Source organism: Erpetoichthys calabaricus, chromosome 4 (genome assembly GCF_900747795.2).
Source record: "Erpetoichthys calabaricus chromosome 4, fErpCal1.3, whole genome shotgun sequence".
In the NCBI taxonomy this organism is placed as follows: domain Eukaryota; kingdom Metazoa; phylum Chordata; class Cladistia; order Polypteriformes; family Polypteridae; genus Erpetoichthys; species Erpetoichthys calabaricus.
In genome coordinates, this window is record NC_041397.2 from 325,418,145 (window position 1) to 325,431,051 (window position 12,907).

Sequence of the window (12,907 nt, forward strand, 5' to 3'; positions counted from 1 at the left end):
CCCTGGTGCTGTGAAGCTCTGTGCTGCCTCTCTGATTTTAGGTTAAAACATCTGGTCTAAACTTACTAAACTTTAACTTGATTAAAACTAAATGTATACATACAGTATAACTTTTGTTCAGTTCTTGTCACTTGTTTGCAAGGAACTTTTATACTTTATGTCTCCCTCAAAAGCTCTCAGTCGACAACCAAAGCATGCGCATCGACAACAGCAATGTCTTTTTTTTTCTAGTTCATTGAGCTGCTTCACTTCTGCCTCATCGAGGAAGAGGCAGTGGCTTCCTGTAAAAACCACTTCAAAAACGTTACCATGTGCTTTGGTGGAACTAGCATTTTGCTGAAAACACTCGAAAAATGTTTTCTAAACCACTTAGTGATAAAATGTTTAGATGTGAATTGTGTGACTGAAAATAATGGCAAATAACCTTTCAAGAGCTTTAGAAGCATTCTGGTCTAGAGCTAAAACGCAAGACAAACATTTAGGTGTGAATGGGCCCTAAACCTGAAGCTTTATCATTAAAAATCTGCCTTCATTCTTTTTGTGGCTGAGTACCAAACACACAGGAATCCAACCAAGTCAGTGCTGCAGCTGCTGCTGTAAGAAGAGCGGCTCCTGCATTTATAGCGCAGAGTGCAGTCTCCTCCCCCAGCTGCATAATCAGATGGACCCGCCATCTTGATCTCCACAATGAGTAGACAGAGCAGATAATAAATAAAACTTCAGATATTGTTAACATAATAGAAAGTAACAAAATAATAAATAAACAACACAATATTACATACATACAGAACTGAAGGAACACCATCACACATAGATTTAATAACAAAAAAAAATATTTGAGAAGCAAAAAAACTTATGCCAGGGTTAAAAAGCATATTTAAAGGTAACAAAAAAAAATTAAAAACACAAGAATGAATTTGAGCCAGGTAGGAGACCCAGACTGAATCACGCTGACAAATGCTGACTGTTAACACTAGAATCCCTGAAGCCTAAGAATAAACTTGTAATCCCTGCCCACCTTAAATCTGTTTGCGCCTCTCTGTCAGCGTCTTTTGTTTTGTAAATGTGTTGATCAACACAAGCAGCAAGCAGCCTGCTATACCATCACCTGCCTTGACAGAGCTCACCTCTGGCAAAAAGTTCTCCAGGCTCAAACCAAGGCTTCTTATCTGGATGTGAGGTGCCTAGTGTTGTATAAGGTAAATAATATATTGTCATTTGTAATATATACATTTCATGTGTGTTCTGTGTCTACAGTGATCTGTGTAAGTTTAGGATGCAATGCGAGGCAGGAATTGTTGAACACATAACTAAAACTTTTTCATTTTTTACAAATAATTGACAAAATGTAGAAATGAAGTGTATAATGTGTGAAGTCCAAATATCAAATAAACACTTTCACAAAAGGTACAACTATAACAAAACAAGTGCGTTTTTATTCTATAGCTGCAGGTGGATTGGGCACATACACTGTCCACTAGTGTGGAAAGTCAATCACATACTGAAGAGTCTAGGTGCAAGGTGCAAGGAACAAACATGAAATTTATGTCTTCCAAATGACGATTGTGCTGATCGACACATTTACAAAACAAAAGACATTGTTAGGAGAGTTGTGAAAGGATTTAAGGTGGGCTGAGATTACAAGTTTTTTCGTAGGCGTCAGGGATTCTAGTGTTAAATGTCCTCTCTCTAATTCTTCCTTGTGTGACATTCTTTTATCGACAACAAGTCATATGTTGCAGTCTCAATGTAAATGAGGTTATGCCTGTCAAGAACAGCCTGCGTTCATTTTTATTTTAATGTTTGTTATTCTATAACATGAAATTGAAGCATTTATCTTACCTGTTTCCTTGAGCAGGTTCCAGACACAAAAGAAATGAACTGGAAATTAAAGAAAATAATAAGGTAAGTTTTAAAAAAAACATGTCAATCATCCCAACAGAGCTTATCAAGCCTTGTTCACCTAAATTCTGCAAAATATTATTGGGTCTCCAGGGTAGTTTTTTTTTATTTTTTTTATAGCATCCTCCACCTATGCCTCCATTTGTGCCTATTATACCTTTAAAAGTTTTTTTTTGCACAGGAGCAAAAGCAGCTGAGTGTTTGGAGGAGCTTTTGGAAAGCTTGTACTTGTAGTTGTTCTTGTTATTTGTATTCAAACTTGTGTCAGCCAGGCAGGGTAGTAAACAGCAGTACATGACACCAGCATCTTTATAAGTAAATAACTGGCATTACAGTGATGAATAATTAAAACTGCCAGTTCTATAGTAGAAGAAAAAGTCAAGGTATATAAAAATTAATTGGATAGAATGCCATACATTAGTCGTACAGTCAAATATTAATGCTAGCAGAAAAGTAAGGCACGCATGTTCATAAATAAATAAGAAAGCTTTCATTTAAAATACAGGTAGACATCTGACTTCACAGCGGTAAACAGAAGGGGGCTCTGCAGTATGTAGCTAGGCAGCCCTCGTTAAGACGCCAATTAGAGACAAGCAGTTGTAGGAGCAGACAAGACTGTAAGACAGTAAGAAATGAGCTAGCAGCAGATATTCATTAAGCGAGTTTTTCTGTATTGAAAAGTTCTTAGTGGTCAGGAAAGTAGAGCAGTTAAGAAGGCAACAGCATAAAGGTTTATTAATACGAAGAAGTACAAACAGTGCAAGTGGAAAGGTTTTAAGTATGGGATAATAGGAGTGTAAAGTTAGGAGAACAGACAGAGAACAGTAAAGTGAACCTCATAGAAGGATAAACAGCAGGCAGTTAAGAGGAAGAAAATTACAGGAGCTTAAGGGGCAAGAAGGTGTAAAATAACTGCAGCAGTCCTTTAATCTCATTTTTTTGGCTTCAATTTAAACACATTTGCTTTATTTTGTTTATTTCAGTTACTGGATTGTTGTTTTGTTTGTTGATTTTATAGTCACCAGTGTTTTAATCACAGTGTCTTGTTAACTGTTGTCATAGCCATTACTAACACATGATGTTATCATGCCATGAGATTGTTTAACTTTCAAGATTAGAGTTGTTCAATCAAATAAAAAATGGCCTTCATGAATTTAAGTATATTTAGTGAAGGGCTGTTTTAGTTATGATTAGGGCCTTTTTGACAATGTTATTTCAGCTTTGATTTTTGTTTCTTCCGTTCTGATTCTGATAATCTACAGTGCTTCTCAAATCCTCTCTGGCTCAGACTCCTGCTCTCTATCTTATCTTTGTCTGCTCACTCCATTTCAGCTTCATTTTCATCTCCTGGTATTAAAGCTAACTTTTGTTTTATAATTATAGCTCATACTTTTACCTGATAATGGAGTACCTTAGGACAAATTATATCTGATCTGAGCAGAATGTTCTAGACAGCTAAGCTATCATCTGATCAACAATTTGTGTCAGTTAGCTCAGGCAGATTCAATACCTGCTGAATAGACCTGGGAGATCCAAATGGATAGAAGAGCCTATCCTGCATCTTAAGAAATGTCAGAGACATTGAGCATAAATGGACCCTGTTCAAGGCCTGAGTAGTGGAGACAGTGCAAGGATCTGTGGCCAGACAGCTGTCTGTGCCTGTCATGATGACAACTCTAGGACCCACTGGTACTGGTAAGGGAAGTTGTCAAGTGGAAGATTAAGACCTTTCAAGCAATGTTATCACACTGGTATGCGCCAGAAAACCAAAATGGCCTGTGTGACAGTCAACTTTGGTGAGGTCATGGAGCATTATTCTATTTTGTCTTTAGAAAACTCCGGTTGAATTGAGATTGAAAATAAACAAACCAAAACACAGTTTTCTGGGTGAAACAGAGTCTGAAATGAACAAAGTTGCAGCCATCCATTCCATAATTCAGGACAGCAGGCATAAGAACATTGGTTGTTTAAAACAAGGGTGGAAACATGAGCAGCGGAATGAGCTGAGTAGTGGAAAAAGCACTTTGAGGAACTCCTAAATCTCGTGGATTGGGCCTCTTTAGAGGAGGCAACACCGGAAACATTGGCAGGGGTTGGCCCATTGCTGTGGTAATTAAACCGCTCCAGAGTACCAAAGCCATAGGGATGGATAAGGTATGGCCGGAAACATTAAAAGCATTGGATATTGTTGGAGGGGGGGGGGGGGGGGGGGGGGGGGGGGGGGGGGTTGGGGGGGGTGTTTTGGCCGACATGCTTTTTCAGTGTTGCTGGAAAAATGGGATAGTGCTTTGTTCCATAAAGACAGCTTTCGGTTACTCTCATGACAGTACAATAATCCCACTCAGGGAGTGGTGGCTTCCTGATGGCAGAAGGGGGATAACCCAGGGTGTGCCAGGTGAAAGAGTTGGGCTGTGGGGGACTTGACAGATGGGTTCTAAATTTCCTCTGGACTGGCAGTTTCCAGGTGAGGGAGGTGGGCCTTACTGGTTAGGAGAGAACAAATGCTTGAGGCAATAGACCATTTAAAGGGTACAGAGGGCACAAACAACAGGACTAGACAATGGAAGTGAGAAAAAATCACAGATGAGTGAAGACTAATGAAGAAAAGAACTTTATCTGGAACTGGGACTAGTTGGTAGACCACCCTGATGGGGAGAGAGAAAGAGAGAGGGGTTTTGGCATTCATTGAGGATAGCTTGAGAGGGGCGGGTGGACACTTACAGTATTTTCTTCAGGACCTTCTCTTTTGGTATTATTAATAAATGCCTTTAGGTGGACTGAAATATGCAACAGAGTGGCAGCCACTGACTATTGTGTCACTCTGGATTCCCCAAAAAATCAGAAAATAGTTGGACTAAACAAAATTGAAGAAGTAGGTCCCTTTAATTTACAGCACATTTAAAAAGCTTTCTAATTATCAATACAATAAGTCATACAGTAAGTCATTAAACTACATACAGCGGTATATTTGATGTTCTGCCAAACATCATTTTGAAATTCCCAACCCCTATTAAAGAAAAAATATGTGTAAACTGTACAGAGTCAAATAGAAATGCAAACAAGTCCGAAAAAGTCAGCATGGCATAACAATCAGGTGCGTTAACACTAGAATTACCAGAGCCTACGAAAAAATTTGTACATCCGTCCCACTGTATAACGCTTCACACCTCTCCATCAGCGTCTTTTGTCCTGTAAATGTGTCAATAAGCAGCAAGCAGCCTACTATCACATCCCCCCACCGCCGCACAGTTTTCTCAGCTCAAGTCTGTTTACCTGTGTGTCAGTTGCATACAGTTGTATAGACACAAAATGACACCTTTTATGAGCAAAATGACACCTTTTATAAAAACTATATCGTTATTTGGAACACTTACATTTCATGTGTGTTCTGTGTCTACAACGATCTATGTAAACACATCGTTAAAACAGAAACGTTTTTCATGTTTTAGTAATAGTTGACAAAATGTAGACATGAAGTGTATAATATGCGAAGCCTGAATTCCAAATATCAAAGAAACACTTTTACAAAAGGTACAAATATAACAGAACAAGTGCGCTTTTATTCAAAAATATAACTGCAGAAAAAGAACCCGCGTTAAGGTGCGACATTGGCACACATTTGCTACGACAGCTTCGGTGGCACAACGGTATCAACTGTTGACTGGTAATCAAAGCTTCATGGGTTCGATCCTGGATGAGTCCATTTTGAGAAGTGAGCTGCTCGTATTCTTACTATCTTAGGATAAAAACAAACATTTGATTCCAGTCTGTAACTGCCAGTGTAATTTATGATACTTGTAAAGGTTAGCTTTGTTTTATTTTTTATTCAGTTTTATTCTCTCAGCCGCGTTCACGAGCCCAAACACCCAAACCCCGCATTTGACACTGCTGTTTTCACATAGACGCGCTATAACAGAGGTGAACTCAGATCATGACGACGGTTCTACATTGGAGAAAGAATGCACGTCGCACTTTTGCTGTCGCTGTACTATGTACAGTGGTGTGAAAAACTATTTGCCCCCTTCCTGATTTCTTATTCTTTTGCATGTTTGTCACACAAAATGTTTCTGATCATCAAACACATTTAACCATTAGTCAAATATAACACAAGTAAACACAAAATGCAGTTTTTAAATGATGGTGTTTATTATTTAGGGAGAAAAAAAATCCAAACCTACATGGCCCTGTGTGAAAAAGTAATTGCCCCCTTGTTAAAAAATAACCTAACTGTGGTGTATCACACCTGAGTTCAATTTCCGTAGCCACCCCCAGGCCTGATTACTGCCACACCTGTTTCAATCAAGAAATCACTTAAATAGGAGCTGCCTGACACAGAGAAGTAGACCAAAAGCACCTCAAAAGCTAGACATCATGCCAAGATCCAAAGAAATTCAGGAACAAATGAGAACAGAAGTAATTGAGATCTATCAGTCTGGTAAAGGTTATAAAGCCATTTCTAAAGCTTTGGGACTCCAGCGAACCACAGTGAGAGCCATTATCCACAAATGGCAAAAACATGGAACAGTGGTGAACCTTCCCAGGAGTGGCCGGCCGACCAAAATTACCCCAAGAGCGCAGAGACGACTCATCCGAGAGGTCACAAAAGACCCCAGGACAACGTCTAAAGAACTGCAGGCCTCACTTGCCTCAATTAAGGTCAGTGTTCACGACTCCACCATAAGAAAGAGACTGGGCAAAAACGGCCTGCATGGCAGATTTCCAAGACGCAAACCACTGTTAAGCAAAAAGAACATTAGGGCTCGTCTCAATTTTGCTAAGAAACATCTCAATGATTGCCAAGACCTTTGGGAAAATACCTTGTGGACTGATGAGTCAAAAGTTGAACTTTTTGGAAGGCAAATGTCCCGTTACATCTGGCGTAAAAGGAACACAGCATTTCAGAAAAAGAACATCATACCAACAGTAAAATATGGTGGTGGTAGTGTGATGGTCTGGGGTTGTTTTGCTGCTTCAGGACCTGGAAGGCTTGCTGTGATAGATGGAACCATGAATTCTACTGTCTACCAAAAAATCCTGAAGGAGAATGTCCGGCCATCTGTTCGTCAACTCAAGCTGAAGCGATCTTGGGTGCTGCAACAGGACAATGACCCAAAACACACCAGCAAATCCACCTCTGAATGGCTGAAGAAAAACAAAATGAAGACTTTGGAGTGGCCTAGTCAAAGTCCTGACCTGAATCCAATTGAGATGCTATGGCATGACCTTAAAAAGGCGGTTCATGCTAGAAAACCCTCAAATAAAGCTGAATTACAACAATTTTGCAAAGATGAGTGGGCCAAAATTCCTCCAGAGCGCTGTAAAAGACTCATTGCAAGTTATCGCAAACGCTTGATTGCAGTTATTGCTACTAAGGGTGGCCCAACCAGTTATTAGGTTCAGGGGGCAATTACTTTTTCACACAGGGCCATGTAGGTTTGGATTTTTTTTTCTCCCTAAATAATAAAAACCACCATTTACAAACTGCATTTTGTGTTTACTTGTGTTATATTTGACTAATGGTTAAATGTGTTTGATGATCAGAAACATTTTGTGTGACAAACATGCAAAAGAATAAGAAATCAGGAAGGGGGCAAATAGTTTTTCACACCACTGTATATGTACGCGTTAAGCTCTGCGGTCTATTTATGACTTTACACTGTAGGAAGTAAGTAAATAAATAAAGGTAAATAACATTCGATATGGCTTTTATGTAAATAATATATAAATGTTAATGTTTTGGGCACATGCACCATCCTTTGTATGTAAGAGCAAAACCGGTCTCTTTATTCTTCCAGAGTGACACTTACAGAATTTCTTGCCTCATAATTTTTTATATTTTTAATGGTTAAATGACCTCAATCAGTAACAGAAGTGTGCAGAGGTGCAAGTGGCCTGCAGTTGTGCACCTCTCCCAGCATTTGACTAACTTGTAATGGAAATCAGTTTTGCCATCAGGAGCAGCATTTGGAGGAGTAAGGAAAAAATGCAAAATCTGCAAGTTGAAACTACCTTAAAATAAATTTTAAATAGTAAGCTAATCCATAACTGAAGTCACACAGGATCTTTCTGTTTTAAGAGCAATGAGTTCACAAGTGCTTTTCAGTGAGAGGTTTGGAAATTTATTTCCAGAATAAGTGTGACAAATTTATTTTTTGGGCCAATGAAATCAGGAGCCAAAATGTTTCATGCAGATAGATGGACAGACAGACCTGGTAATCACAGCAGGCGTTTTTTTTTAACTTATTATTAAATTTATTAAAAGCAAGTGACATTCCATACAAGCAAGTCAAATTTTACAAAACTAAGTTCAAATCAACCCCCACCCATGAGAAAGAGAGCTAGGCTAACAGCCATAGTAAAACTTTAACAGTAGGAAAAAAAAATAAAAAGGGAAGAAAATCCTTTTCTCCAATTTAAATGCTTATTCTAAACTGTTATTGATGAGATCCTGCCAGGTTTTAAAAAAGTTTTGTACAGATCCTCTAAGTGAGAATTTGATTTTTTCCAATTTCAGATAATATAAAACATCTGTTACCAACTGACTTAGAAGAGGAGAGTTAGGATTCCTCCAGTTGAGCAAAATAAGTTTTCATGCCAATAGTGTAGTGAAGGCAATCACTTTAAGCCCCTCTGTGAGCCCACCAAACACAGCTATTAGTGGATTAGGAGGAATTGTGACACCAAGGCTGTCTGAAAGGCATTTAAAGATTTTGGTCCAGAATGATGTTAATTTGGTGCAGGCCCAAAACATGTGACCCAGTGAGGCTGGAGCTCGATTGCACCGTTCGCAGGTTGGATCTTGTCCTGGAAACATTTTGAATAATTTTAAACGAGACAGATGTGCTCGATAAAAGATTTTAATAATAATTGAATGTTTTGTACCTATGGAGTTTGAGTGAATTCTGCGCATTGCTACCTTCCACTCCTTTTCTGAGATGTTGAGATGTTCACTGTACTCTTGGTTCTTTGAAAGGGAGGGACTGTAAAATGTTTTTATATATTACAGAAATCCTGTCTGAGTCCTCAAGACTGATCAATATGTCTTCTGGAATAGAAATATGTGGGAGGTGAGGAAAAATTGGGAAAATTTTGTTTAGCAAAGTTTTTAATTTGGAGGTAGTGAAAAAAATGTGTTTGATGGAAAGTTAAATTTAGAGTGTAATCGTTCATGGGATGCAAAGACGTTGTCTATGTACAGATCTCTAAGTGATTTAATCCCAAAAGTTTTCCAGACATTAAAAACTGCGTATGTTTGAGAAGATGGAAAAAGGTGGTTCTCGTACAGAGGTGCCACAGATAAAAGTTTCTCTATCTTAAAATACTTTCTACATTGGTTCCATATTCTGAGTGAGTGTAGCATAATTGGGTTGCTAGTTTATTGGCAAAAACTTGCATTTATTGGGGCACAAAGTCAAGAAAATAAAGAAGTACTGCAGGGTTTTATTTCTATTGTGGACCAAGCCTGCATATGTTCATCTATTTCTGCCCATTGTAGATTTTTATAGTTTGTATGTTTGCTGCCCAGTAATAAAACTGAACGTTAGGTAGAGCCATGCCACCTTCTGGCTTAGGTCTTTGTAGGGTCGCTCTTTGGATACGTGGATGTTTTAAATTCCAAATAAATGAGGTTATGTTTGAATCTAATTTCTTAAAAAATGATCTATTAATGTATATTGGAATGATTTGAAATAAAAAAGAAGCTTAGGAAGGATATTCATCTTAACAACGTTAATTCTTCAAGCTAAACTGAGATGAAGGGTTGACCATCTATTCAAGTCTTGCTTGATTTTTTCAATACCGACAGCAGCATTTTGCTGATAAAGAGCTTTATATTTACTTGTGATGTTTACCCCTCGGTATTTAAACTGATCTGCGATGATAAAAGGGAAGGTGTCCAATCTAATATTGTGTGCTTGAGAGTTCACTGGAAAGAACTTTTTGTATTATATGAAAAACACAACTAAAAAAGGCATAAATATAGATAGTACCATTAAAAAAATGTTATAAAAAGCCTGGCAGTCTTTGGCGATTAAGAATAGCCAGTGTTGACTTTTTATCATTTTAAGGAGAGGGCTTTACCAAGGAGAGCATTTATGAAAATTCTTACAAATATTTAAATCACATTCAGAGGAGTAAAACACCTGGTTTAAATCCTCATGATCAACAGATTTTACACTTGCAGAATTATTCCTTTCTGTAAGTGTACTCCAGACTTTTATCTTGTGTGTGTGTTGCTCCTATTTGCCTTATTTTTACATGAGTAATGTATTTCTTTGCACGCTCTTAATGGAAACATCACGAAAAAAGAGAAGCGCCTAAATCAGCCTTAAAGGCACATTCTGTTTATTTGAGTGTTAATTAGGATTTAGTGTCAGTGGTCAAGGTGTTTTAAATTAACAAGAAACCTAAATTGCAAACACATCAGTCACAAAAGCTACAAAACTATTTAATGTGTCATGGCAAACAGTCTCAAAAATAATGTTGACATATGCCAACCATGGAACACCTGCATTGGCAAAGAAGAACTGCTGTCTCGAGGTGAAGCTCTGCAGTATAGTTACTAAATGCCACAAAATTAGATACAGAACAGAATGAGCACCCTGTGTTGCAATCTTGACAAGCACTAGACTTCGTGAGCTACACAAAGCTGGAATGTTTGGTAGGGCTGCTATTCACAAACTGCTCGTATCCAAAGCCGGCATGTAAAAATGTATATACTGGGGCAAGGAGCACAAATCCTGTACATGTGAACAATGGAAAAAGCTGTCTGTTATCCTATTTCCTACCAGCATCCAAATGATGCTTTTAACTCTAAATATCTATTGCCAATTGTTAAACACAGTGAGGGATCTGTAATGTTACCAGCAGCCATTTTGTGGAAGTCATTAGGTTTGACGATTTCTCTGTATATGAGGTCATTCTACAGGACTGGGTACATTCTGCTGTGTTGTAAATGACGTTCCGATATCCTCTGATAAAGGAAACTCCACTGTAATTATATTGTTAGACTTAAGCGCAGCCTTTGACACCGTTGACCATTCTGTTTTACTACACAGGCTAGAAAATGACATTGGGCTTACAGGCACTGTGCCTGCCTGGTTTAGTTCTTATTTATCAAATCGATTCCAATACGTACAGAAATGTGCTGACAGGACTCCATCATTATACACAGAGATACTGAGGCTTTACTGTTTTCACTTTACAGGCTTCCACTGGGATACCACAAATGAAGTTTCTTCGTTGTTATCAATAATTAGTGAGTTAGTGAATTAAAGGAGTGGATAGATGACAACTACTTGTCTTTGAATGCAGATAAAACAGAAAATTAAATTGTCAGAGGGAATGACGCTGTTCACAACAGTATTTTGTCAACATTTAACTAAGTTGGAATCACCATTAGTTTTGCTGAATCGACCCACAATCTAGGAGTTATCTTTGATAAGAGCAAAACTATCTAAAACATATTTTTTCCATCTTAGAAATGTTGGAAAATTAAGGTGTTTTCTGAATATGCAAGGATACTGAGAAATTAATTTGTGCATTTATAAATAGTAGGACTAATTACTGCAATGCTGTATTCACTGGATGTTCAGATTGTTCTTTATACCGCTCCCAGTAAATCCAAAATACTGCTGCAAGAATTATTACAAGAACAAGAAAATACAAACACATAACTCCAGTTCTTAAATCCTTACACTCGCCCCTGGTTAAATTTAGTGCAAATGCTGAGGTCTGGCTTACTTATCTAAACTTATCATTACTGACAAATTAGAACGTACTTTAAGATCTCAAGATGCTGATCTGCTTATGATTCCAAGGATTAATAAAATAACAATGGGAGGTCAGGCTTTTAATTACAGGCCCCACTGTGGAGTGGTCTGCCTGCTACTATAAGGGATCTATGTTGTTAGTCATTAGCACTAAAACATAAGTAATGCAATATTTATAAACTGTAACTAACTTCAAATCCTGCTATTGACTGTGTGATCATGAGTAAATTACTTTACCTGCTTGTGCTCCAAGTGGAAAAACAAAAGCATTGTAAATAATTGTATCTCAAATGTTGCAAGCTACCTTAGATAAAGGCGTCAGCCAAATGATAAGTAATCATTTAGAACAAATCATAGCACATAAACTGCACTGCTTAAAGTAGTAAATGATTTTCTGGTTAATGCAGACAGAGGCTGTATATTTATTCTCATTTTATTAGACCTGAGCACAGTATTTAACACCATAGATCACAGTTGGGGCGTGCGGGGTACACACCATCTCCCCATCCCAACACAGTCAGACACAAGTTCAGCACAACACACATTTTTATTTCAGTTGGAAACTATTTCCTTTTTGTTTCCTTCCTACATAGCACAGCACAACAAAGTACTAAGCAAAATTAAACAGCACTCTTCTTTCTTTATCTTCTCTTCTTACTTCCGCCTGTTATCATCCTCTAGTAAGCTTCATCCCTCTTCCTCCAGACTCTGGCTCTTGGAGTAGAGTCAGCTGGCTCCTTTTGTGCCGCACCCGGGAGCACTTTCAGTGGCCTGTTAGCATGGTCCAGAAGCACTTCTGGGTGAGGAGGAAGCCCGATGCAGTACCCCCTGGAGGCAACCACTGAACTCCAACTCCAATTAAGCCTTGCGAGAGTCAATGCTACTGGTACCAGGTACCATGGTACCCATGGGTCTGCCATCTAGTGTTCTGCGTAGATAATGCTCTGTGCACGCTCTCTCCTCAGTCCTTCCTTTACGAAAGTGTCCTGGCCAGGTAAGGGCCCTGGCCATCCGCCATTTAGTATTCGTATAAATCACCTTAGACAGCAGGTTGGCTTCTCAGGCAGTGTTCTAAATTTGCTTCCACCTTATTTAACAAGTAGAAAATTCATTCATTCAAATTGCGAGTTGTGGTGATTGTAGTTCAGAGATCATGATATTGTACAATATACATTATGTCACAAGGATCTACTCTGGGCCTGCAGTTGTTTTCAATCGGTATGCTGCCATTAGGA

The 12,907-nt window shown here is 38.4% G+C and overlaps 2 protein-coding genes across 8 annotated transcripts in view; one reads left to right on the forward strand and one right to left on the reverse strand.

Moving 5' to 3' along the window:
• The window catches only part of LOC114643553 (protein NLRC5-like), a 5,922,889-nt gene that overhangs the window by 962,710 nt on the left and 4,947,272 nt on the right, over nucleotides 1–12,907 (forward strand). The gene's annotated exons all lie outside the window — the stretch shown is intronic.
• Nucleotides 1–12,907, reverse strand: part of LOC114641980 (NACHT, LRR and PYD domains-containing protein 3-like) — a 1,026,505-nt gene that overhangs the window by 752,810 nt on the left and 260,788 nt on the right. For 5 of the 7 annotated variants that reach the window (XM_051925828.1, XM_051925824.1, XM_051925827.1 and 2 more), the window contains one exon: nucleotides 1,843–1,881. The exons of the other annotated variants lie outside the window; for them this stretch is intronic. In XM_051925828.1, the coding sequence (XP_051781788.1) occupies nucleotides 1,843–1,881 (39 nt within the window). The remainder of the gene's footprint in view (nucleotides 1–1,842; nucleotides 1,882–12,907) is intronic. 7 annotated transcript variants of the gene reach the window in all.